Here is a 24,512-nt window from a genome sequence, read left to right on the forward strand (position 1 = left end):
TCTTATACCTGTGAAGAGTTCCCAAACATCATGAATACATCTACGGCCAATATTTGTAGTACCTGCTGCAACAGATTTGGTTTTTTTGTTTTTTGTTTTGGTGGGGGGTGGGGGTGGGGAAACAATTTGAGATTTTGTAGAAGGACGTGATCTGGCATTTATGTGCGAGTTTGTAAACGGGGCATGAACCACCCTTACCTTGTATTTCTCTTTCCCGGACCCGTCGCCATGGGCGGGCCTTGGGGGTCCGTGCCCGCCCTGTCAGTCAGCCGTGCCCGCCATAGCAAGATGACTCACCAAGTATTCGTCCTATCAGTCACGTAAACTTGCGCCTTCTGTTTTAAGTAAAGCATGGCGTGCCAGCCAACCACATACCCAGGGCCGGCCCTACATGATTTGGTACCCTAGGCGAAAATGGTAGCCCCCCCCAATCCCATTAAAAAAAAACACACACACAAAAAAAATTATAGATATATTATATTTAATAGCACACCACACAATAAATACCAAATTCCACAAACAAATAAAAATAAGAAAAATAACAGAAGTACAATGCAATGCAACTTTTTATTGCAATTTTTGCAAAATGACAGTATTTAAAACCTCAAAATGTTTTCACTATGTACATTAATAATTGTGTAAGATACAAAAAAATAGTAAATGTATCAATATACAAACTTTGATATATCGTAAAACTTTGGCAATAAGGTGATTCACAGATAATGTGAATAGTGTGCAAAAAAACTTCACGAAATAACTTAGGAACATAACGGCAAATACTTAAAATAGTGCACGCCGGGACCTCCTTGCAGCAAAGGCATCAATTGGTGCGTCCAAGGATAGCTGCCTGGATACTTCTTGATTGATGCTGATAAGTGCCAGTCTAGTTAGCCGTTCTTGTGACATGGTAGACCTTAAATAGTTTTTATTAGTTTAAGCTTGGAAAAGCATCTCTCAGCTGATGCTACAGTCACTGGTATGGTAGCGGCCACTCTGAGTGCTACCCACATGTTGGGATAGATTTCTCTTAAGTTTTTTCTCCTCTAGAAAAGTTAAAAGTTCCATGCTTGACATATTGGATTTTGGCCAGGAAGGAAATGACTGCATCTCTGCTAAGAGTTTTTTTTATTTTATTATTTTTTTATTTATTAGAGTACATATTGCACAAATAAGTAGACCCCGAGAAAAAGGCTTGTTAATTCCAGGCCTAGCAGACATGTTGCTACCCATAACAGTCATGGAGCTCATAGAAAATACTAGATGTAGTCGTTTTTGTTGTGGGTTGCTTTTTTTTTTTTTTTTTTTTGCATTAGTTAATTTGATTAAATTGAAGATTTTGTAATCTATGCATCCTATTACAACCTTACTTTCATGTTGTGAGTCAAGTGCGTATTCTACAGAAAACATTTTGTCAATATTTTGGAAATTGTTCTTATGTTTATTGAGATATTGAACATCCATCCATCCATCCATTTTCTTGACCGCTTATTCCTCACAAGGGTCGCGGGGAGATATTGAACAAAATCTTTACATTTTTCAAAGGTGGTATACTCATATATGCTGAGCACTGTACATGATGCAGCAATAGCTGATATAACTGAAATAGTCACCTGGATCTAGAAGATCGAGCTTTGTGTCACTCAAAGTACTGCTGATTGGTGCTTGACTGGCTGTTGCTTCAGCTGTACATGAAACAAAATACATCACTTCAAATTATTTTGGTGTTAAAGCAGGGAAAACAAATCCATTTGCATCATGATAGAATACAATGTCAGAAATTATGGCTGTGTATTAAATGCACCATCCATGCACTTACATTCAGTAGCCTTTGGTGAAGATGACACTGAAGGATTGTTTACCACAGCTTCTGCAGGTGCTTGTTGTGGCTGCAAATATTTTCTCAGCGCATCTAGTTAAAAAAATAATGCATTTACTATATCGATGTTTACATTAAACCAGCACATAATTCTTATTTTCAATAAATTAATAAATTAATGTGGTTATGTGAAACAATGACTTGTGCAAATCCATTTGCAGGTATCTGGACTTACTGGCTGTTTTAGTTTAAACTCAGCAAGCGTTGCCCCACTCTTGTGTGCAAAGTAGCTACTAGCATGGATGTAATGGTGCAGTAAACAAGTTACAAGCAAGCTAAGAAGCTAACGCTATTTTCGTGTTTATTTTATAAACAATGATGATTGACTGACATACATACCTCTACCCTGGGCCCGTTTTTCCTCCTCCTCCTTTCGCCGCTTTCTTAATGCAGCACTTGAAGGCTTGGACCTTTTCATTGTTGTCGATGTCAATGTATAAACAACACAAGTGTGCCAACCATCTATCTATCTTTCTAAAGTGCTGCCACTACACTCTGAGATGATATACGACCCCTCCCCCTACCTTTCATTCATTGTAAGCGGCAGCAGCGGGTCAGTTTCAGGGCGCCAGGACAGCAGGTTGTGAACTCACAGTCATTTATTTGAAATAGAAGTAATTAAAAAAAAAAATAACTCAATAAAATATATTTGCTATATAACATTTTATGCTAGAAAACATGAGAGGGGGGGAGGGCTTTTTGTGTTTGTGTTTTTTAAATTTTATTTTTTTTCCTTTCTGCAATTTGGCGCCCCCTCCACAAGATGGCGCCCTAGGCGACCGCCTAGCTCGCCTGTAGCCTGGGCCTGTGTCGGTACCATATGTATTCGGCCTGCCAGATCCATTCGGGGTCCTTCGCCTACAGATGACGTTACGCTACAGGATTGGCTGAGACGTTTTACGCTACAGGATTGGCTGAGATGTCGACGATTGTGATTGGTGAGGCAACTTTCCAGTCGTTGGAGGGAAAACATTGACGCTTTTTACGAATAAATTTATTATTATTTATCTAATGGGACTTATCACAGCCGCACTACTGGATCAAACTGTTCGGCGACCCAAAAGGCAAGGATTCGTAACGCGTCAAAATCATTCATCAATCATCATCAATCAATTACATCTCACCGTGGCTATTCTAATGTATTGATCTCTCGTCTTCCCTTGTCTAGGATTAAAGGTTTGCCGTGAAACCCTTTCAGACTTGTTTGTTGTTGTTGTTTTGTGGAAGGAAAAAAATACTGAACATATAAAGAAAAAGTTGTGCATTCATTCATTCATTCATTCATTCATGTGTCATTCATTGATTTGTTAATGCATTTGACATCTTTAAAGAAAAAGTAAAATGTGCTACTGTAGTTGATGAAGTTAACTTATGAGTTTCGACTTTACGGTAGTAGGCCATTACCTTTGATTAATATTTATATCAATAGTCCATGAGACACACATGCACACACATGAAGGTTACAAATAAATTCGTAGTTACCTAATAACCTGAGGCTGAGTACAGAACATATTGGTGAGGAAATGTCACATCTCAGGCAATAATTCCATCATTTTATTATCATCATCATGGTAATTATTTTCTGCAATACGCACGACCCTCCGCAACTCATAGTGCAGTGTCACCTCTGAGGTGACATTGGCAAGAAAATATTAAAGATGTAATTTAAATAACAAAATGTATGGGCTGAGATTGCAAAACGTAAATAAACGTAAGTATAAAAGCAGGATACTTTAAGATTGACTAAATAATGAAATAGATTGAAAAAAATACATTAGATAAAATAAATATAAAAAATTGAGGTAAAATAGCACATAAATGCAAAAAAGTAAAACTGCGATGGGACGAAATATTGTCAGTTGACGTGCTAATGTGTTCCTATAATCATTACGACTGCAAAATTCGGACACCAAACCAACGTGAACACATTTGACACGGCTCGCTTGCTGTACTGACGTCATCAGCAAGCGCCGACCAGACGCGAAGGCCCCCGAATGGATCTGGCAGGCCGAACACATATGGTCCCGACACCGGCCCTGCACATACCTCCTTTCAAGTTTGGCTGTGATTGGCAACTAAGGCGAGCCAATGACAATCAGGATCAGGAGGGATGGGGTGGGGTGGGGGGAGACGTGCGCTCTGCAGACGTGCCTTAGCCAAAACTACTTCCGGGTAGCGCATTTGCCGGCTGGCGCTTGCACAAAGACTGAGCAGTGAGCACATCGTGCCGCTTTAATGGGAGCCACCAAACGCCAAACCTCGATCCAGGATGACACAGTTGACATCAATGGGAATCCTGAGTCCACTGGTTACGTTTACAAGTGAGTGTCAAACTTTTATTTTAATTAGTCAAGCCACACAGCACGGATGAATTGTAGCAATACACAGTATGCTGTTAACAGACCCAAGCAGTCACACATACACAACAACAACTAAGGAGCATAAAATTATTTATCACTAAAGCAGTTGCAGTACAATGTGAGTTGAATTCTCTTTTTTATTGCCAAGTTTGTTCATGTTGATGACTGTCACTAAGTTCTAATTAAAAAAAAAACAGCACTTTACACATCCTTTTGGATTGATATTCTGCTTAGTTTTTCACTGAATCCATATGTTGTTTCTATATATCATTGACATAACTCAACCTTATTTCTAAATCACTTTAAAACATCCATTGCTGCATACAAAGTGATGTGCATGGAATAGAAATCAGTTTTTTAGTAGACACAAGTGAAATAAAATAACTAGTGCTGTCAAACGATTAAAATTTTTAATCTGATTAATCACACTTTTTAATTTTGGTTAATCACGATTAATCAGCTAAATTATTTGCTTAATATAAAATAAATACAAAATACCGTAATATTTTGACATTAACGCATTTTATTATCTGAATGTCATTTGCAAACATTGATTAAATGCATGTACGCAATTGCATGCATGCGTGTATTGTTCAAAACGTAACAGCATCATATCAATTGAGTGCAATTCAGCAATTATTAAACGGAAATTACTTTTGTTTTATCTAAAGTCCCGTTGGGGTGTTTTTTGAAGCGAAATTTACCACCGAGCACACCAACTGGAGTCACCCCGCTCATTTTGGAACAACAGGCATAGGAAATGCCGTGCATTGACCTAATCACTGACCTTCAATGTAACCAGCCGCGGTTACGTTCAAGGCTCAAGTGCGGTCAAAAAAAATAGTGCGATTAATCTGCGTTAATACGTGATTAATGCGACATTTTTCTGTGATTAATTAATCTATTAACGCTTTAACTTTGACAGCCCTAAAAATAACACAAAATAAAATTAATTCGAGTAAATATAAGTATACACGCAAATAAAATACTAAAAAACAAAAAATCTTTATAAGTATAGAAATAAAATAACACAAAATACAGAAGGCACCATAAAAAAAAGTAAAATGATGTGAAGTCTCATGCTGAGTCAAAGATCAAAGAATAGAGATGTCTGGCAAAAATGAAAGGAAATTTTGTCCATATCGTACAGCCCTAATCCAACACGCAAATGAAGGCAACTGCTCGCCAATTCCAGATAGAAGGGGTTGTGTCACAGAGTCATTCATTCGGACATAGTTGTTTACAGAAGTGAAGAGTGGATTTGTTTCAAATGAACTTGTGAGTTGAATAAATGCAAAATGAACTTTTAGATTTCAGAATGAACTGCCGCTTTTAAGTGACAGAAAATATTTCTGAACACTTTTGCAGTTGTTACAATGCCGCTGTTCAACCTGATGAACATTAGATTTAGGTTGATAAAGTGTGCCCCCCCAAAAGGTAATGCCCCCCCTACAATTTCTTTCTGGTGACGGGTCTGCTCTTTCCAATGCACACTCCCTCAGCAACAAATGGTACAATGGTACAAACAATGGCACTGCTGATCGAGGTTATTTTAGTTAACGAAAAAACTAAAATTAAAAAAACAATTTTGTTAACGAAATAAAATAATCATGAAAATGCTTTTTAAAAAACGAAAATTAACTGAAACTACATCTTATATATATATATATATATATATATATATATATATATATATATATATATATATATATATATATATATTTTAAGTAGATTTAATTTGAAGGGATACTTGACTCATTGAACAATTGTCAGCAGTGAAAAGTTCATATTTTGTCCAGAATGAATTTGATAACTTCATTATTTTTCATGTACAGTACAATTAATTAACCTGGCAATAGCCAGATGGATATTACATATCTATTTGGTTCTTCTCCACAGTAATTTCGTCGGGAAAAGGCGGGACATTCTGTACAATAATTCGAGCTGATTGGACGATGCGACATTCTACACGTTTGTTTTAACCAATCACAGCTACGGATGAAAATGTCTTCGTTCTTGTTGAAGGGGGGGGGGGGGGCATTAACATCTTTTACCAGCTAGAAATGCACAAAGTGCTTCTCGCTGTTCTACATTCAACAAGGAAACGGTGAGTAATTCTGTGGGAACAGAATTAATTGTGGCGACCATTCGTCCATGTTAAGTTTGTTTGTTAGCCCCGGTGTCGGCGCTGGCTTCCTGGTTTCGTCACTGTTGCATATCCCGCCCCCAAACACAATCTCACTCTGTGATTGGTCCAAACCACCAGTGGTTCGGGAACGGCGGTTATCAGCGGGAAGTGGTACAAGATGTATTCTCCGGAGTTTGTGAACTCACAAATATCGCAAGAATTCATCTTGCGAGAGCAAGGTTAACAATTAATACCTTTAAAAGTACTTTTTCTACTTGCTGTCGACTGATGGTGACAGCACCTGTGCTGAGGAAGTAGGTAACGGCCAATCATGGCTCAGTTTACTGACCAAACCCAGAAAACAGGTGAGCCATGATTGGCCGTTACCTACTTCCTCAGCACGTGACATCATTAGTGGGCGACAATTTTACATGCTGGACGATGGCTCCAATGGCTCAGCTCGCCTGCTTTTTCATTTAACTCAGCCCAAATGTGACACTAGGTAAGAAATTACTTGTTCATTTGACCATAGTGTTTATTAAATATTGTGCACAAGTGATACACTTTTGTTAAAAAACCTAAACTAAAACTAATACTGAAACTACAACTACACATTTATTAAATGCCTAAAACAAAACCTAACAGAACCACCCTTAAAACTAATTAAAACTAAATTAAATTTGAAAAACAAAATCAAAACTAAAATGAAAATTCCAAAACTATGATGAGGGGAAACAAGGACTCTTCCTCCTGTCCTCTTGTGCGTCTCCATTATTTGGGCGGGGGGGGGGCACTCCTCTCTTCAACAGTGCATGAGTTGACCAGCATGAGGACACAATAAACTACAAAATACACTCAAATGGAACTGCTGGTTTAGTTAACATCCTCCATGAACCGGTAAGACTCCATGATTATTTCAAACAGTTCATCTTGGGTGTAGTGAATGGCACTACAGTTATAAATGGTCCTCGTAGCATTAATATAACAACAATTCTTTTGCTCTCACTAAATGATATGTATAAATAGCCCTGGCTTCTGCCCAGCTTTGTCTCCTGCCCCACCCTCTCTGTCACTCTCTTTCATTGACTCATTCTCTCTCCACCTGTCCTGAGCCACAATCCTCCATTTGTCCTGTGAGGTCAGCCCACTGTTCCCCTTAATCCCACGGGGTGCTCATTTTGCGGCCGCCTAATCCGCCCATGGCCGTCGGCCCTAACCACGCACGCACACACGCACCCACACCTGCAAGTTTGCACACGCGCTGGCGGCTATTTTGGAACTGTATATTCAAAGACTCCATCATAGTCGGTGAATGCGTGGGCACGTAGTCATCCGTGGATGCATACACACACATTGTTTCCCCCTTACTATATAAAACTCCCCTTCTTTGCACAGTAGTCACAGTCCTGCTTGTGTCAACTGATCTCGCGCCTTCATACAGGTCTGTTTGGCTTCCTCATTGGGTTTGGGATTTTCTTCTTCTTTGATAACTTATTCATTTACATGGCTGGGGGATTACTTATCATCAAATTGATATGTATCTTGTATCGTAAGGTTATCACTAAATGTATTTTCCAGGCAACAAATCTTAGCTACCGTGCGTAGATTGTGTTTGTATCATTAAAAAAAAAAACAACAAAAAAAAGATACATGACGAAATATTCCATAATAAAATGCTACGAGACATTTTGTACAGAGTACAATACTGTACATACATACCATATTTGTCATTTCATTCGTATTGGAAGAGGTTGGAAGTGCCACTGGCCCCTAAACACTTCCTGAGTAATCCGTTCATTCACCGATGTGTTTACTAGTTAGCACCTCTTTCTCTTTTCTCCGTGAGTTGTTAAATGTGTGACAGCTACTTTCTAGTTAGAGTTAGCAGTAAACCACTGAATTTGTTATCTGATTCTAAAACCCAAACTGGCTATACACATGCAATGTATCTAATTTAAAAACTGACTATTTAATATTAGTGTACACAGTTGTGCTTGAAAGTTTACATGCCCTTGTAATTTATGAGCACACTGTATGGTGGGACAAAGGCATTAAATACTGTGTCAAATATTTTGATATTTTCAGAGGTTGATGCTGACATGAGCAGAATTGTACGTGTGAATTTTGGTGACGATTCATCTAATTTTTGTGTCATTGAGTGACATTTAGTTTTTGTACATCTCCAGTTGTGCTCATACTTGCAAGCACAAATCTAAATAAGTTCATCAATGGTAATATATAAAATATACAAACTAAAACACTTGTTTTGGGTGTACAGTTGTTGAATTTCTACACACCCCTGTTCAATTTTTTTTGTGATTAAAAAAAAAAAAAAAAAAAAAAAAGTGCCAAGATAAATTATTTAAAAACTTTTCCTGCCATCAATGTGACCTATAATGTGTACAGTTGAAATGGGAATAAATAATCACATAAATAAATAAATAACTATAAATGTAGATAAGTGATGTAAACAAAATAATAATAATGATGATGTGGCTGTGGTCAGAATCAGTCACTCATATTCAAACTCATGTTAAATGGTTGTCAGCGCACAACTGCTACGATTTAAAATGTTCTGATTTACCCCTGATTAAACTTCAGGTTCAAGTAGGCTTTGCATGACTTTTTCTTTTTAAAGTTACATTTTCGCACAAGCCAAGATCTCTTTGTGCAATGGTATCAGTCAGAAGAAAGGTACAAAATAATTTCCAAGACAACAAATACAGTGAAGACAGAAATCATCAAGTGGAGAATATATTGCAGTGACGGGAGATTACCAAGAACTGGATGGACATCCCTCCGCAATTGTTAAAAAAAAAAAAAAGCCTAGAAACAAACTGGTCTGAGAGACTGAGAGCAACATTGGAGGAGCTGCAGAAATTTCTGCTAAATACTGGCACTCTACTTGTACATGTGACAACATGTCACATCTTTTTCGCATGTTTCATGTTATCTGCAACAGCCAACACAGGTGATTCAAACGATCAACTAATAAGCAAACTCTGCATGAAGCCTGATAACGATCCTCAGCTGTGTTGTCTGAGGGAGACATATAGAAAACAAGCTGGATAGGGGTACCGGAGTTGAGAACCGCTGACCTCAAGGACGCCATACCTACAGTGAAGCATGTTAGCAACGACAAGCTTAAGGGCTGTTTTCTTCTGCTGGAATTGGCATCATAGTCCATGTGAAGAGAATTATGAACCGTTGCAAATACCAAAAAGCTTCCTTCAGCCTTCTACTAAGAGATGACGCTGAAGAGGAATGGAGCATTTTGGAACAAGTGGGCGAATATTGCCACATCGACGGGTTGTCTAAAATGTTGCTTTTACGTTACAAATGCGTCTCAAATGTCACAAAATAACAGTGATGACAACCTCATATTTTTGCAAATTCAACATTCGGCAATTTACGCAGGTCAGTGGGATACGGCCTTAAGGTTAGGGTAAAAAAAATAAAAATAAATGACAGACCTTTTCAATGACGGATTTTCCGTCAATGACAAATGTCCACTTCAAATGTTGGAAAACGTTGACGGCCGCATTTCGCTGACCGAATGACGGCTTGACATTACAATGCCGTTCGTCTTGAAAGATTGACGTATTGACGATGACGGACGCTCAAATTTCATTGACACGCCCACCTCTGCCGGCCAGTTGTGCCGGTTATGCACTGTGAGCAAGACTCAGATGGGGGGGAATTAAAACCGAGTGTTTTGTGCCATCATTGTCTGATTTATTATTAAACTTTGGAATTCCATTTGTATTTATATATGTGGTCTCTTTAACTATTTGGAAATAAAAAGATATAACTTAAAAAAAAAAAAAGAGAAATAAAGATATAATAAATAAGATATAAATAAAGATTTGTGCACATACAGATTATCAACATAAAGTGTCATCTTTTGTAATCATATTAAAGGTCTGTTCTCCAAAAGAAACAATTAAGTGAATTTTGAATAAAGTTTTCAAGTGATTGACAGGTGATTCTAGGTGGCATATGATTTGGGTCAAACCATTCTGGTGTGGGGGAAATGCTGGGTTTTTAGGGCACTGAAGTTCAATTTACTACTGAATATAAAATTCATTTTATGAACTTATAAATATATATATATATATATATATATATATATATATATTTTAGAAATGTTTGCTTTTAAAATATCTCACGTACCCCCAGAGGTACTCGTACCCCCATTTGAGAACCACTGGCCTAAGCATTCACCCTTTGATGATGTGGACTCCTCTTTGAAAGTGTTGCAGAAAAAGCCTCCTCGTGTTGCCGCTCAATTCCTTTTCAACCACACATTCAAATGCACAAAATTAAGCGCAATGCTGCACGGAACACATTTCAATGAGGTGCATTTCTTTTCCTATAAAAACAATTGTAGGGAACTGATAACACTCATGTTGTCGTTGACTAAAATGACCCCACCTAAGACCGGCGCTTTTTGCCGACGCTTCCTAAATCCCCCGCTTTATTCAGCCTGCCACTCCCTCACTCCTTTTAGCTTTGTGCGGGCAACTTCCGACATTGATGGCTTATGTTGACAGACGTGCTGAAATACGCTACAGTCACTCTACCTTCTCATTAGAATATGCAACCCATTAAGTGTCAATAAGTCAAGTTAGCGGCTTTCAGAAAGTGACGGAGGGATAAAGAGTGTGAGCAATGGCGGAAAGAAGGGGAGAGAAACTCTACCTCTCTTTGTTTAACCTTTGTCACATTCTCACCTGTTGTTCTTCCATCAGTCCTCCAGCATCCTTTGCCAGGAAGGTGTCAGCACACTCCCTCGGTGTCTCTGCATTGTTTTATGTCACAGCTATGGCAGCTCGGGGACACAATTTATAGCCAGAAGCATCTTAGCATGTATTATCTGGCTGTGTATTTAAAGTGATTCACAACCAGGAAAAAAAGCAGGTTGTGGCCACCTGTGATACGGCGATGAAGGGTCTCACATACTTGCACTAAAGATGTTCTAGAACAAAAGATCCAGTATTACACATTACGTCATTGGAATGAAGTTTAGATTGTTTTTGATTGCTGATATGGACCTGCTGGGGTCTTTGGGAGCCTTTATATCTTGGCCCTTTTAAGGACAGAAAACTGGGGGAAACAACCAACTGAGCAGTGTTTTTTTTTTTTCATCTAATGTAGCGTTCAGGCCTTTGATAGTGTGGTTGTTTGTTTTGTTTTGTTTTGTTTTTTTATACAGATATGTGGCATCGGTTCCCACTCACTGGACAAAGAATTACAGTGCTGCCCCTGTAGGAAGTGACATGACAAATAGAAGGGGGTGGGGCAGGACAGGGAAGGGAAGGGATCATGAGCCTTGCAGTGCAGTCCAAGCTTTGTGCTTTTCATCCAGTTGTTAATTTGCCCTAGACAGCGACACAACACATTGATTGAACTGCTGCCGTTTAGGGATGTTATTGATAAATATAGCTGCATATGCTTAACCATGATAGTCAACATTGGCATTCTCAAGCATTTAACCCAATTACCAAAGCTAACATACGGGCTGAACAAAAGGGGTCCACGGCTATATGGACCCCACATGTCCATGGATAAGGATTATGAGACACAATTTGATTTATACTATCTCAAAAACCTGAAAGTCAAACAGGGTGAGGAGATTCCATTCTCCCGCCCAAAATCAGCTGGGATCAGCTCCAGTCCACCCGTAGGGATAAGCAGTGCAGTCGATGCATGTATGGCTATATCGTTTTTATTTTATTTTTGATCTTTTTTTGTCAAAACTTGAGTATGTCTGGCTCCTGCTTTTCATGATCTTCTCTTTCTTGCAGCATGTCTGACATAGAAGAGGAGTTTGAGTGAGTATCCATTCACTGAGTCTTTCTGATAAACAATAACAGCGATTTTCTTTTTCTTTAATTTTCTTTCTCTATTTCTTGCACAGGGACCAGGCAGAGGAAGGTAAGATGCCAAAACATGTAAGAACACCAAAACATGTAAGAATTAATTAAAATCATTAAAAAACACTACCCCTGCCTGCAAGTTGAATTCTTGTGGGATTTGTGAGTTAACAAACCCACCGTAGTGGTTCGGACCAATCACAAAGCAAAATTGTGTTTGTTGTTGTTGTTGTTGTTGTTTTTTAATTTGTTTGTTTTCACATTTGTGACATTGTTTATTTTATGTATTTTATTTGTATTGACAATTGGATGTTGTACATTCATTCAAAACTGCTGGATTACAATGTCAGTAAGACGTACAACAAAACAATGCATAAACAAAACCAAAACCAAGCAGTCAATTTACCATTCAAACAAACTTTCAACTCTATCTGGGGTCACATGAAAAGTTTCACTTAAATACCACGATGTATGCTCAGTTTTCTTATTTGTAACAAAACTTGATCAAAAAAACAAGGAGGCGTGGAAAAGAATGACTAAATGTAGCCTTGTGTATATTGAATTTTGACACGAAGCGAGGAGGTAGGACTCAGACGCAGAGTGTAAGTTGGCCAACAAGGCTGCAGCTTTAATCAATTGAACCAAAAAACACCTCTCAAGGAGGGAAAAAAGGCAGAACAAAAAGAGCTCCAAACTGGAGATTAAACAAGGGCACTCAAAAACAGGGACAACTAAAGGCGCTCCGCTAGGGAGGAAAGCAAGGGGCAAACTAAGGACGCAAGAAAAGGCAAGGCAAGACAAGACAAGACAAGACAAGACAAGACAAGACAAGACAAGACATAGGACAAGGACAAGGACTGTGAATCGAGGACTGTGAGGACGCTTCCATGCACTGAGATGTGACACTTCGGCACTGAGGGGAGGAATCAGGTGGCTTTTATGTCCGGGTTGATTGGGAACAGGTGGTGGTGATCATGGGCGTGGACCGGTAATCAGTGAGCTGCAGGAAGGGTAAGTGACCTGGGGTGAGATGAGAGTTAGTAATTTCAAAATAAAACAGGAACCTGACTGTGACAAATAAAAGCATGACCCGCCACTCTGGTGGCGGCGTGACAGTACCCCCCCCTCAACGGCCGGCTCTCGACGGCCCAGGAATCTCGGGGTGTTCATCGTAAAAATCGTCGATGAGGGAGGGGTCTACAATGAATCGGGCGGGCACCCATTGCCGTTCTTCAGGCCCGTAACCCTCCCAGTCAACCAGGTACTGGTGTCCCCGGCCCCGCTTTCTGACGTCCAATAACTTCCTCACTTTATAGACCGGGCCCCCCTCCACCATCTCCGGAGGGGGCGGCGCGGGCTCGGGCGGGACCAGGGAACTGTCCTGGACTGGCTTGACCTGGCTCACGTGGAATGTGGGGTGGGTGCGGAGGGATCGAGGCAGGCGAAGGCGCACGGCGGCAGGGCCTATAGTCTTCGCAATCGGGAATGGCCCCACGAATCTCGGGGCCAACTTTGGGCAGGGAACCTTGAGGTGAAGATTCTTTGTCGCAAGCCATACCTTCTGCCCCGGCTGGTACTGTGGTGCGGCCCTCCTCCTCCGGTCAGCAGCTCTTTTTACCCTATCGCCCTGACGTTGAAGTGCCAGTCGAGCTGCTGACCAGATACGGCGACATCGGCGGATCATGGCGAGGACCGAGGGGACTGAGGCTTCCTCCTCCAGGTCCGCGAAGTACGGCGGATCGTATCCGTGCATGCACTTAAAAGGCATAATTCCTGTGGCAGAGGTAGGTAAAGAGTTATGTGCCAATTCAACCCAGACCAAGTTTTTACTCCATGAGGATGGATTTTGGGAGACCAAGCATCGCAGCCCGGTCTCCAGCTGCTGGTTGAGTCTCTCGGCTTGTCCATTGGCTTCTGGGTGGTAGCCTGAGGTCAAGTTCGCCTTGGCCCCTATGGCTCTGCAAAATTCTCTCCGGAAACGAGAGACGAACTGGGGCCCGCGGTCGGACACAATGTGCCGCGGGAATCCATGGGTTCGGAATACTTGGTCAATCATGGTATCTGCTGTTTTCTTGGCGGAGGGTAGTTTGGGTAATGGAATGAATCGGACCATCTTTGAGAAGCGATCAACAACTGTAAGTATTGTGGTTTTACCATTTGATGTGGGGAGTCCAGTGACAAAATCCATCGAGATTTCAGCCCAAGGTCTTGAGGGGATCGGCAGAGGCTGAAGGAGACCCATCCGGGGTTGATTTGACGACTTATTCCGAGCACAGACTGGGCAGGCCTTTACATATTCCTGTACCGAGGCCTCCATAGACGGCCACCAGAATCTTCGAGCGACAGCGAACAGGGTCCTGCGAGTGCCTGGATGACAAGACAGAAGGGAGGTGTGTGCCCAGTTGATCACCTGTGCTCTTAGGGTTTCTGGGACGAAAAGCCGCCGTGGTGGGCACTCCTTCGGCGTGACTGTGTCCTGGAGTGCCTCCTTGACCTCCTCTTCTATTTGCCAGGACATGGTTCCTATTATGCAGTCTTTAGGCAGGATGGGTTCTGGTTCGATGGCTGTGGTTTCCGGGTCATGAATACGTGAGAGAGCGTCCGCTTTGACATTCTTGCTTCCGGGTCTGTAGGTCAGAGAAAAAGAAAATCTGTTAAAAAACAAGGACCACCTGGCCTGTCGGGGGTTTAGTCTTTTTGCTTGGCGCAGGTACTCCAGGTTGCGATGATCTATCCATATAATGAAAGGGTGTTCCGCGCCCTCCAGCCAGTGCCTCCACTCTTCTAGGGCGACCTTTACAGCCAGCAATTCTCGGTCTCCAACGCTGTAGTTGCGCTCGGCCTTTGATAGTTTCCGAGACAAGAAGGCGCAGGGGTGCACTTTCCCATCCTCCTGGCTCCTTTGGGATAGCACGGCTCCGGCGCCCAGATTTGAGGCATCTACCTCGACAATGAACTGGCGGGTAGGATCAGGAGCTCTGAGTATTGGAGCCTCTGTGAAACGTTTCTTGAGTTGGTTGAATGCGGTATTGGCTTCCGGGGTCCAGGCAAAGCGTTGCTGTGGTGATGTCAAGGCATGGAGAGGAGCAGCGATGGAGCTGAAGTTGCGGATGAAGCGTCTGTAAAAGTTGGTGAATCCCAGGAATTGTTGCACCTTCTTCCTGGATTCAGGTGTGAGCCAGTCCCTGACTGCGCTGACCTTCTCCGACTCCATCTCGACCTTGCCCGGGGATACCACGAATCCCAGAAATGAGATGGTATCGGTGTGGAAAAGGCTCTTCTCAGCCTTTACATAGAGTTGATGGTCAAGCAGGCGTTTCAAGACTTGGGTAACATGATGCTGGTGGGTCTTCAAGTCCGGTGAGTAGATTAATATGTCGTCCAGATAAACATATATGAACTGGTCGATGAAGTCCTTGAGCACGTCATTAATCATGGCCTGGAAAACTGCTGGCGCATTCGTGAGTCCAAAAGGCATGACTAAGTGTTCATAGTGACCTCGGGGAGTATTGAAGCCGGTCTTCCACTCATCCCCTGCACAAATACGGACGAGATGATAGGCGTTGCGAAGATCTAATTTGGTGAACACCTTGGCTTGCTGGAGCTGGTCAAATACTGAGGACATCAGAGGCAGAGGATAACGGTTCTTGACTGTGATTTCATTCAAGGGGCTGTAGTCAATACAAGGGCGTAACGAACCATCCTTCTTGCCCACGAAGAAAAACCCAGCTGGCGATGACGATGGCCGGATAAGTCCTGCTTTCAAAGACGTGTCGATGTACTCGTTCAAGGCCTTGCGTTCGGGGCCCGAAACTGAGTACAATCTCCCTTTGGGAATGGAAGACCCACGAATCAGCTCAATTGCACAGTCATAGGATCGATGTGGAGGAAGTGACATGGCCTTGGTTTTGCTGAACACCTCCCTGAGAGGATGATAGCAGGTGGGAACGGTGTTCAGGTCCGGGTATTCCTGGTCATTCACAAGAGTCACCTGGCGGATGGCAGCGGGAGGAGCCTCTGTCCGCTGGACGCTCCAACCCATGGTGTTCACAGTCTTTTCCCCAGTCCAGGATTTGCCCCGATCGCCAGTCGATGCGGGGGTTGTGCAACTGCAACCAGGGGTGTCCCAGGACCAGTGTGTGTGATGGGGAGCGGAAGACATGAAAACGAAGGAGTTCTCTGTGCTGCCCAATGTGGATCTCGAGTGGCTCTGTGACGTGCGTGATGAGGAATAGGTCTTTGCCATTGAGCGCCCTGGCCCTCATATGGGTAGAAAGTGGTTCTGTGCCGGCCTGCAATTTCTTCACCAGACCCCAATCCATGAGGCTCTCGTCCGCTCCGGAGTCAATGAGAGCTAGTAGGTCTGTGGAAGTGGTATTGCAGGAAATCGTGATTTGCGTGAATTTTCAGTCCTTGACCGGTTTGTGAGGGTCGGAAACCACCGGAGGGCCTTGCTTGGTGGGACACGCTACCACCAAATGTCCTCTTTCTCCACAATAGTAGCATCGCCCCTCTTGACGACGTCGCTGGCGTTCCTGGTGAGTCAGTCGGGCGCGGTCAAGCTGTATTGGCTCCTCGCCACTCTCGCTGGGCCTCCCCGATGTGGATGACTGGGGAAGTGCCCCTTGTGGTGATTCCCTTGCTGTGGGGTGCCGAAAGAATCCGGAGCCGGTCCTTCGATGGTGTCCGCTGGTATACATGAGATCTCGCCTCCGGTGATCGGTGCGGATGGCCAGCGAGATCAACGAGTCCAAGTCGCTAGGTAAGTCCACGGGTAGTAGGAGTTCTTGCATAGCGGCGGAGAGCCCCTTCAAAAAATGATCAACGAGGGCTGTCTCATTCCAGCCACTCTTAGCCGCTAGAGTTCGGAATCGGATCGCATAGTCATTAACCGACTCTCGGCCTTGTCTGAGGTTGCTTAGCTCTCGAGTCTTTTCCCGATCCATGTTGGTGGGATCGAAAACAAGACGAAGTGCCCTGCTAAACCCGGCTGAAGTTGAGCAAGTCGGGGAGTGCCGTGCCCATTCCGCGGTGGCCCAGTCTCTGGCTCGTCCCGTCAGGTGGGAAATCATGAAGGCCACACGGGAACGGTCGGTGGGGAAAGCCTGTGGTGAGAGTTCAAAGTGTAAGTCGCATTCGGTCAGGAATGCCTGACATTGTCCTTGGTCTCCCGCGTATCGCTCCGGGGGAGCCAGTCTCAATCCAGCCCCGGCTAAGGCTGGAGTCGGGATCGGTGGTTCTGCGGTCTCTGGTTTCGTGACGGTCGGTGTGGAGTGTTGCAGGTGGCTCACTAGCTCCTGCACCTGTCCAGCGAGCTCTCCCATCCGGGTGGTCATGGCTTGCTGGACCTTCTCCTGGTGTGACACGCGAGTCTCTTGGGTCTGCAGCCAGATCTCCAACTTCTCCGCTGGGTCCATGCTGGCCGAAGTGTACTGACACGAAGCGAGGAGGTAGGACTCAGACGCAGAGTGTAAGTTGGCCAACAAGGCTGCAGCTTTAATCAATTGAACCAAAAAACACCTCTCAAGGAGGGAAAAAAGGCAGAACAAAAAGAGCTCCAAACTGGAGATTAAACAAGGGCACTCAAAAACAGGGACAACTAAAGGCGCTCCGCTAGGGAGGAAAGCAAGGGGCAAACTAAGGACGCAAGACAAGGCAAGGCAAGGCAAGGCAAGGCAAGGCAAGGCAAGGCAAGGCAAGGCAAGGCAAGGCAAGGCAAGGCAAGGCAAGGCAAGACAAGACATAGGACAAGGACAAGGACTGTGAATCGAGGACTGTGAGGACGCTTCCATGCACTGAGATGTGACACTTCGGCACTGAGGGGAGGAATCAGGTGGCTTTTATGTCCGGGTTGATTGGGAACAGGTGGTGGTGATCATGGGCGTGGACCGGTAATCAGTGAGCTGCAGGAAGGGTAAGTGACCTGGGGTGAGATGAGAGTTAGTAATTTCAAAATAAAACAGGAACCTGACTGTGACAAATAAAAGCATGACCCGCCACTCTGGTGGCGGCGTGACAAATTTAGGCAAGAGTAATATGTTTTAACACATGGCTAAGTGACACATTTTCAGTTTCAAAGCCAGATATTACTGTATATCTCTGGGTTCAACCATTATACGATGACTAGTATTAATAAACTCCTTAACATCATTCCAAAACTTAGATGAAAGAGAGCATTGACAAAATAGATGAATAATGGTTTCAGGTTCAATGTTGCAAAAAGAACTATTTACATTGATATCAGCAAATTTGGAGATTGTAGACATTACAAGGATAAATATTATACAAAATTTTGAAATGAATTTCTTTTCACTTATTTGCAACACAGTATTTAAAGGGGCACAACCATGCACTACTTAATTTCACGTCTTCCAGTTGTGAGGTCCAAAATCATGTACCTCTAGGTGAGATCCTATTTTTATTTTGAAGCACACCCCGTATATACTTGTTAGAGCATTTCTTGTCTGTTAAAGCATCACACCATCAATTTTAAGCTCAGGCATTACAATGCTAACTTTCTGCTACACTAAACAGAATTTCATCAACATTATTATGCCTGTGGGCAATGCTTTTGTAACACAAGAAAATTCCTAAAGTTCTCATAAGTAGAGAGATTTTCATTATCATGAAAAAGATGACAAAGCAAAATTGTGTTTGAGGGGCAGGGTAGGACGAAAACTCGAAGCACTGAGGCAGAGGGAAACAATTAAACCTAACATGGACGAATGTATAGACGTTGCAATTAATTCTGTTCTCGCATAGTTTCATTGTTGAATGAAGAACAGCAAGAGGTTCATGCATTTTTAGCTGGTAAACATGTTCATCCTGTTTTTTTTGTTTTTGTTTTCTGTTTTGTTTTGTTTTTTCTTCTTCAGTCATTTCCATCTGTTGCCATGATTGGTTAAAACAAAAGTTTGGTCAACGTGCACAAGTTATATCAATTTGTACTGCATGTTTCGCCTTTCCCGAGCAGATCACACCAAAGAAGTCCCGGATTGCTATTGTGGAGAACTCCTTTGAGTGATTCACATGATCAATCTGGCTCTTGCCAGATTACAAAAACACAGGATGTGTACGACTTGTGTATTTCCTTGCCAGAGTTAGAGGAGGAGGAGGAGGAACAGCCGCAGCAGCAAGAGGAAGAAGAGGAGGAGCAGGAATATGAGCGGCAGCATGAGCATGAGGAGGAGGAGGAGCAGGAGCAGGTATACGAGGATGAAACAGGTAATGTTTGCACATCGCATGCTGCCAATACCTTGTCAAGTTACCAATGGTGGGAAGTAGCGTGCAAATACTTCAAATTTCCCAATATATGCTCTCTATTGATTATTATTATTATTATTATTATTATTATTATCATCATCATCATCAGTATTAGTATTAGTATTAGTATTAGTATTAGTATTATTATTATTATTATTATTATTATTATTATTATTATTATTATTATTATTAGTATTAGTATTAGTATTAGTATTAGTATAAGTATAAGTATTATAGGGGCAATTCTATTATTTCTACAGGTGTTTTTGTAAGCCTTTTTATGTCCAGAAGCCAAAAAGACAAAATTGCTGCTTGAAAATGGTCTTATAGCCTTACCTTTAATAAAGCGTTTACTCCATCTATAATTTTCTTTCGAATCTCCTGAGACAACTCACCTTTGAAAACACATTTATATCATATAAGATTTTTTCACCGTTTTAAAATGACTTGGATATACCATCATATTGTCAGCCAGAGGCAAAGCAGCACTTTTTTTTCTTGTCCATGACCCACTTTTGGGTCCCGACCTTTCCTTATTCTGACGTCCTGACCCACCGTTTGAAAACCGCTTTGTTACACCTCTGGTTATAAAAATGACCATCCAAAGGTGCTTCGGGGGATACTCCATTTCCGTGTGTTTTTGACGTTTCACCATTTTAAAGTGGAATAGATTTACTAAATTCACATTTCTTATACATGAATTTGAACTGGTGCACTTATATTTGTAGCTACCTTAGATCAGGGGTGGGGAACCCTTGTCCTGAAGAGTCGCAGTCCTGCCTGTTTTAGACATCTCTCTCCTCCAACACAGCTGATTCAAATGTGTAAGAGGAAGACATCTAAAACTGGCAGGACGGCGGTTCTCCAGGACCAGAGTTCCCTCACCCTGCATCACAAAATAGTGGTCTTGCATTTCTACAAACAGTACATGCAGGGATGCAATATTGCTCTCATTTACATTTGCAACAAAGCTGATATTATTATTATTTTTTTTTAAATTACATTGTTAATCTTGTGCAACAATTAATACTCACTACTATATTGATCATCTTTTTCCCCCCATTTTTTTTTTTAACAGAGGAGGAACGTCCAAAACCAAAGTAGGTCTGCCTTTTGAACTTTCTTTTACTTTGTTTTTGCTGATCCATGATAACCTCTATAACACAGCATCAACTGTTGTGTATAATATTATTAAAACTGTCTGCTCAGTGACCTTTCACCTTGTTTGGTTGTTGAAACATTGTGTCCTTGTGGTCTTAATTTTCCTTTTATTTCTTACAGCTAATTCAGTTTTTGCGTTTTCTCCTTTTTTATAGGCCGCTGGTGCCTCAAATTGCCCCACCAAAGATTCCTGAAGGAGATAGAGTTGATTTTGACGTAAGATGACTTCATGTAAATTTTATTTTGCATCTGGACCAGATTTTGTCAGCAGACAAAAAGTTGTTCTTGTTGCTCTTAAGACCGAAAGGAAGAAGTCATAAAGAAGTGAAAAAGCCCAAATCAGCTTCAAAAAAGTAAACTGCAACCAAAGCAGAACTTCTAGTAGGTAACTCCAAGGCCATTTGTCCACCAGGACATCCACAGAAAGCGAATGGAAAAGGACATGCTGGAGCTGCACACGCTGATCGACGTCCATTTTGAACAAAGGAAGAAGGATGAGGAGGAGCTTATTGGCCTCAAGGAACGAATTGTAAGCTACACTCATGTGTTTGTTGAAAAATTGACGAAACGCTGCAATAACACAACATTCTGTCATTATGTTCCATCCATGGACCAGCCTGATACCGTTGTTATATTTGGGAAGACCCTATGTGTTTATGTGCAATATATTATTTGTCAGGGTTAGTTTCAATGAAAAATTATCACTTTTCTTGGGTGTTACCTTCGACAGGTGAATTCCCGCCAAGTAGAGGTCGTTGTAGAGGTCGTTAAAAAAGTTGTTGTTATTCCTCTTCAATGTCTGTCACCTTAAAGTCCCGGTCTTCCGTTTTCTCTCAGAAAAACGGCACTTTTTAAATACAGGATGTAAACAGACAAACTACTTCTCAATTTACAGCTCTGGGCTTCTCTTCATATGTGGTGGTGATTTTGTCCTAAACCCCCACAAACCTAGCTTGCATTTTGCCATTTTGGGCCGGGCGAATTTGTCGGCTGCGTGATGTCACTCCCGCGGCAACTTGACAGCACGCACGGATTTATTTTTTTTCACTCACTCATTCACACGAGTGAGTGAGTGAGTGAGTGAGTGAGTGAGTGAGTGAGTGAGTGGAAAAAAAAAGAATCTGTGCATGCTGTCAAGTTGCCGCAGGAGTGACGTCATGCAGCCCACAATTTCGCCCAGCTCCGTTTGTGACATGGTAGTTATTACACAAACGGCCAGCAGGTAGCAGCAGAGCAAAGAGGTTCAACCAGGGCCATGTTGAAAAAAAGGTCAATTCCTCACGATTTTAAATAGATTTGTGAAAATTGATGAAACTTAGCTATTTTCTAATGCTAATTGCTGCTAACTGAAACAGAAATATACTTTTTTTTTCCTAATGAAAGAAGAGACTTTAATCTTTTTTTTTTATATATAGGTTCCATGTTTTTATAGCAATAGAACACAATATTCTGTGGGCCTTGCAAAATCAGTCAAAATCCAGTAAAACAGCCGGGAGTGAACGGCTGGACGGACGGACGGACGGACAGACAAAAAAAAAAAAAAAAAAAAAAAGCAGCAGCATAAATTCACCCAAATAAAAATCTGCCTAAGAGTGAATCCGCAACAAGTGACCCGCAAAGTAGTGAGGGACCACTGTGTTATTGTTTTGGAAAGACAGACATAAATTTGAGCAGTTTTTTTTTCTTCCCCATCAGGAACGTCGTCGGTCCGAGCGTGCAGAAATCCAAAGAGTCCGAGCGGAGAAGGAGAAGGACAGACAGAACAGGATTGCGGTAAAACCAAAGAAACACGTCCACCCAAACAATTATGTCATAAACAGGATACTATTTCCTGTTTTGTTTTACTGGATCAAAACAGACTCAAATTGGGCCAAGACTTGGTCAAAGTGGTTAAACTTCACTTCAATACTAAGTTTCCAATCCTGGCAGACATTTTATGTATTTAATATAATACATAAACAACATTTATTTATGTTTTCAATTAGTGGTAATACAACATGACAAACATTATGTCCCTCTTGCTCTGCCAGGAGGAGCGTCAGAGGAAAGAGGATGAGGAAGTCAAGAAAAAGGCTGATGATGAAGCCAAGAAGAAGAAAGTGCTCTCTGGCATGGGGGCCAACTTTGGAGGCTTCTTAACCAAGGTCTTGTTACTGCCGCTTATGGGAAGGAAATAAGGATACCCACACTGACTCACCCAAGGTGTGCGCGTGTGCGTGTCCTAGGCTGAGTCGAGGAAGGGCAAGCGTATGACTGGCAGAGAGGTGAAGAAGAAGACCCTGGGCGACAGGCGTCAACCGCTTGGCATCGACAGTATGCGAGAGGACTCCCTCAGGTCAGTCACGTGATTTTATTTGTCATTCGCAAACAAGCTACAAAAGCATTTGGCTCTGCAGGGCCACTGTGCGATTCAATTATAGTTGGTTATGATGATGATGAAAGAAACATGTTCATGAATAAGATACTGTATGAATGTGAACTGCTCTCAGGTTCACCCAGGAGTCCAAGTGCCGTAACCAAGTGATTTATGGCGCAAACCATTCCTCCTGAAACCTAAATACACATTTCTTTTTTCTTCTCTTCGTGTTCCAGACAACGAGCACAAGAGTTGTGGAACTGGATCTACCAGCTGGAGTCTGAAAAATTCGACTATATGGAGCATATGAAGCACCAGAAATATGAGGTGAGCGGCTCACTGAAGAAATTTGAATGTATTATTACGTTGGACCTTAACCATCGCTTCGTTGTCAATAGCATATTGTATTTTGAAACATTAATATAAATTGTATGTCACAGAAATAAGCTTGAAAGTTTGTTTTTTTCCCACAATTTAACACTGTTCCAAAAAAGAAGTCTGTCATTCTTTGGTCCATACAACAAATTATGGCCAATGGTGAAGACAAATTGAGTCTCTTGCTGTTGTTTTTCCATTCGTTGTGATTCTAACCTTGTTTTTATTTGCTGTGTCCAGATTATTGTGCTGCTCAACAGAATCCAACATGCTCAGAAATTGTGAGTACCATTGACTTTAAAGTTTTTACACAATAAAGTTACGTACTGGGCATTTTTCAGATCTCTTTCTACTTTAAACTTTCCTTTGTGTGTTACAGTAAAAAGGGGCATGGCAAAGGGAAGGTGGGTGGCCGCTGGAAGTAAAAGTGCAAAAGGAAGAACCAGAAATCAAAACCAACAGTATTGTGGCGAGGAGAAGAGTCTGTTTGCGTGAGACTGATTGTTTGTTGATAATGTATTATAATAAAACAACATGCTCTCTGTGAGTTGGCGTCTTTTTTTTTTTTTTTTTGGTTTATTTTACCACCGTAAAGCAGGTTTTGTTTTTAAGTCAGATAGCACCAATTCACATCATACATTATCACATGACACTTTATTTTTATTTATTTTTATTTGTTAATTTTTCCTTTCGGACAGCATTGTGACAATCAAACATTTCATCATACAATTTTAACATATAATAACCGCAAAGAAAAAGGGCTGGCAGGAAGAAGCATAAAGCTTATAAATTCCCGCCCCCATCCTATACGAGGACGCAGAAAATCAAACAATTATAGTTAAAAGTCAGCAGAGATGATAAAATTTCACTCAGTTCATCGTGTCCATGAAGTTAGTTATCCAGTTGATTACATTCGGAGTCTTTTGATTCAGGCAAATTGATTATTAAAAGTTCAATCAGTTCATCTTCACCAATGATTTGATCTCATGTAGCTCATGACAGTAGATTCGTTCCAATAGTTTGTTGATCACTTGCTGATTGAAACCATGTAGATTAACTCAGTCCAGCAGCTTTAGATAACTGGGCATAATAAAAGCCATGTGTCCGACCACACCTT

The 24,512-nt window shown here is 41.8% G+C and overlaps 1 protein-coding gene and 1 long non-coding RNA gene across 3 annotated transcripts; one reads left to right on the forward strand and one right to left on the reverse strand.

The window, feature by feature from the left end:
- Nucleotides 1–1,159: 1,159 nt before the first annotated feature.
- Nucleotides 1,160–2,415, reverse strand: LOC144004501 (uncharacterized). The gene is made up of 3 exons (XR_013279404.1): nucleotides 2,216–2,415; nucleotides 1,817–1,909; nucleotides 1,160–1,682 (listed from the first exon to the last, which is right to left on the reverse strand). It is a non-coding gene; the product is annotated as an uncharacterized LOC144004501 (long non-coding RNA).
- Nucleotides 2,416–4,066: 1,651 nt separating this feature from the next.
- Nucleotides 4,067–23,942, forward strand: tnnt1 (troponin T type 1 (skeletal, slow)). 2 transcript variants are annotated; one of them, XM_077501815.1, is made up of 13 exons: nucleotides 4,067–4,197; nucleotides 12,172–12,198; nucleotides 12,285–12,301; nucleotides 19,339–19,464; nucleotides 20,582–20,603; nucleotides 20,820–20,880; nucleotides 21,077–21,193; nucleotides 22,360–22,437; nucleotides 22,695–22,808; nucleotides 22,890–22,999; nucleotides 23,257–23,347; nucleotides 23,636–23,676; nucleotides 23,775–23,942. In XM_077501815.1, exons 1-13 carry the CDS (start codon nucleotides 4,112–4,114, stop codon nucleotides 23,818–23,820), a joined length of 936 nt encoding a protein of 311 aa, XP_077357941.1. In that variant the 5' UTR covers nucleotides 4,067–4,111; the 3' UTR covers nucleotides 23,821–23,942. The 2 variants fall into 2 exon arrangements, with proteins under 2 accessions (XP_077357941.1, XP_077358032.1); XM_077501906.1 differs by lacking the exon at nucleotides 4,067–4,197 and adding an exon at nucleotides 7,705–7,805.
- Nucleotides 23,943–24,512: the final 570 nt, after the last annotated feature.

Source organism: Festucalex cinctus, chromosome 1 (assembly GCF_051991245.1).
Source record: "Festucalex cinctus isolate MCC-2025b chromosome 1, RoL_Fcin_1.0, whole genome shotgun sequence".
NCBI classification, from domain to species: domain Eukaryota; kingdom Metazoa; phylum Chordata; class Actinopteri; order Syngnathiformes; family Syngnathidae; genus Festucalex; species Festucalex cinctus.

Coding starts and splice junctions, on each gene's coding strand:
- tnnt1 (XM_077501815.1), top strand. CDS start 4,112: ATGGGAGCCACCAAACGCCAAACCTCGATCCAGGATGACACAGTTGAC. Junction 22,438..22,694: donor ACAGACAGAACAGGATTGCG/GTAAAACCAAAG, acceptor TTGCTCTGCCAG/GAGGAGCGTCAGAGGAAAGA. Junction 23,000..23,256: donor ATGCGAGAGGACTCCCTCAG/GTCAGTCACGTG, acceptor TTCGTGTTCCAG/ACAACGAGCACAAGAGTTGT.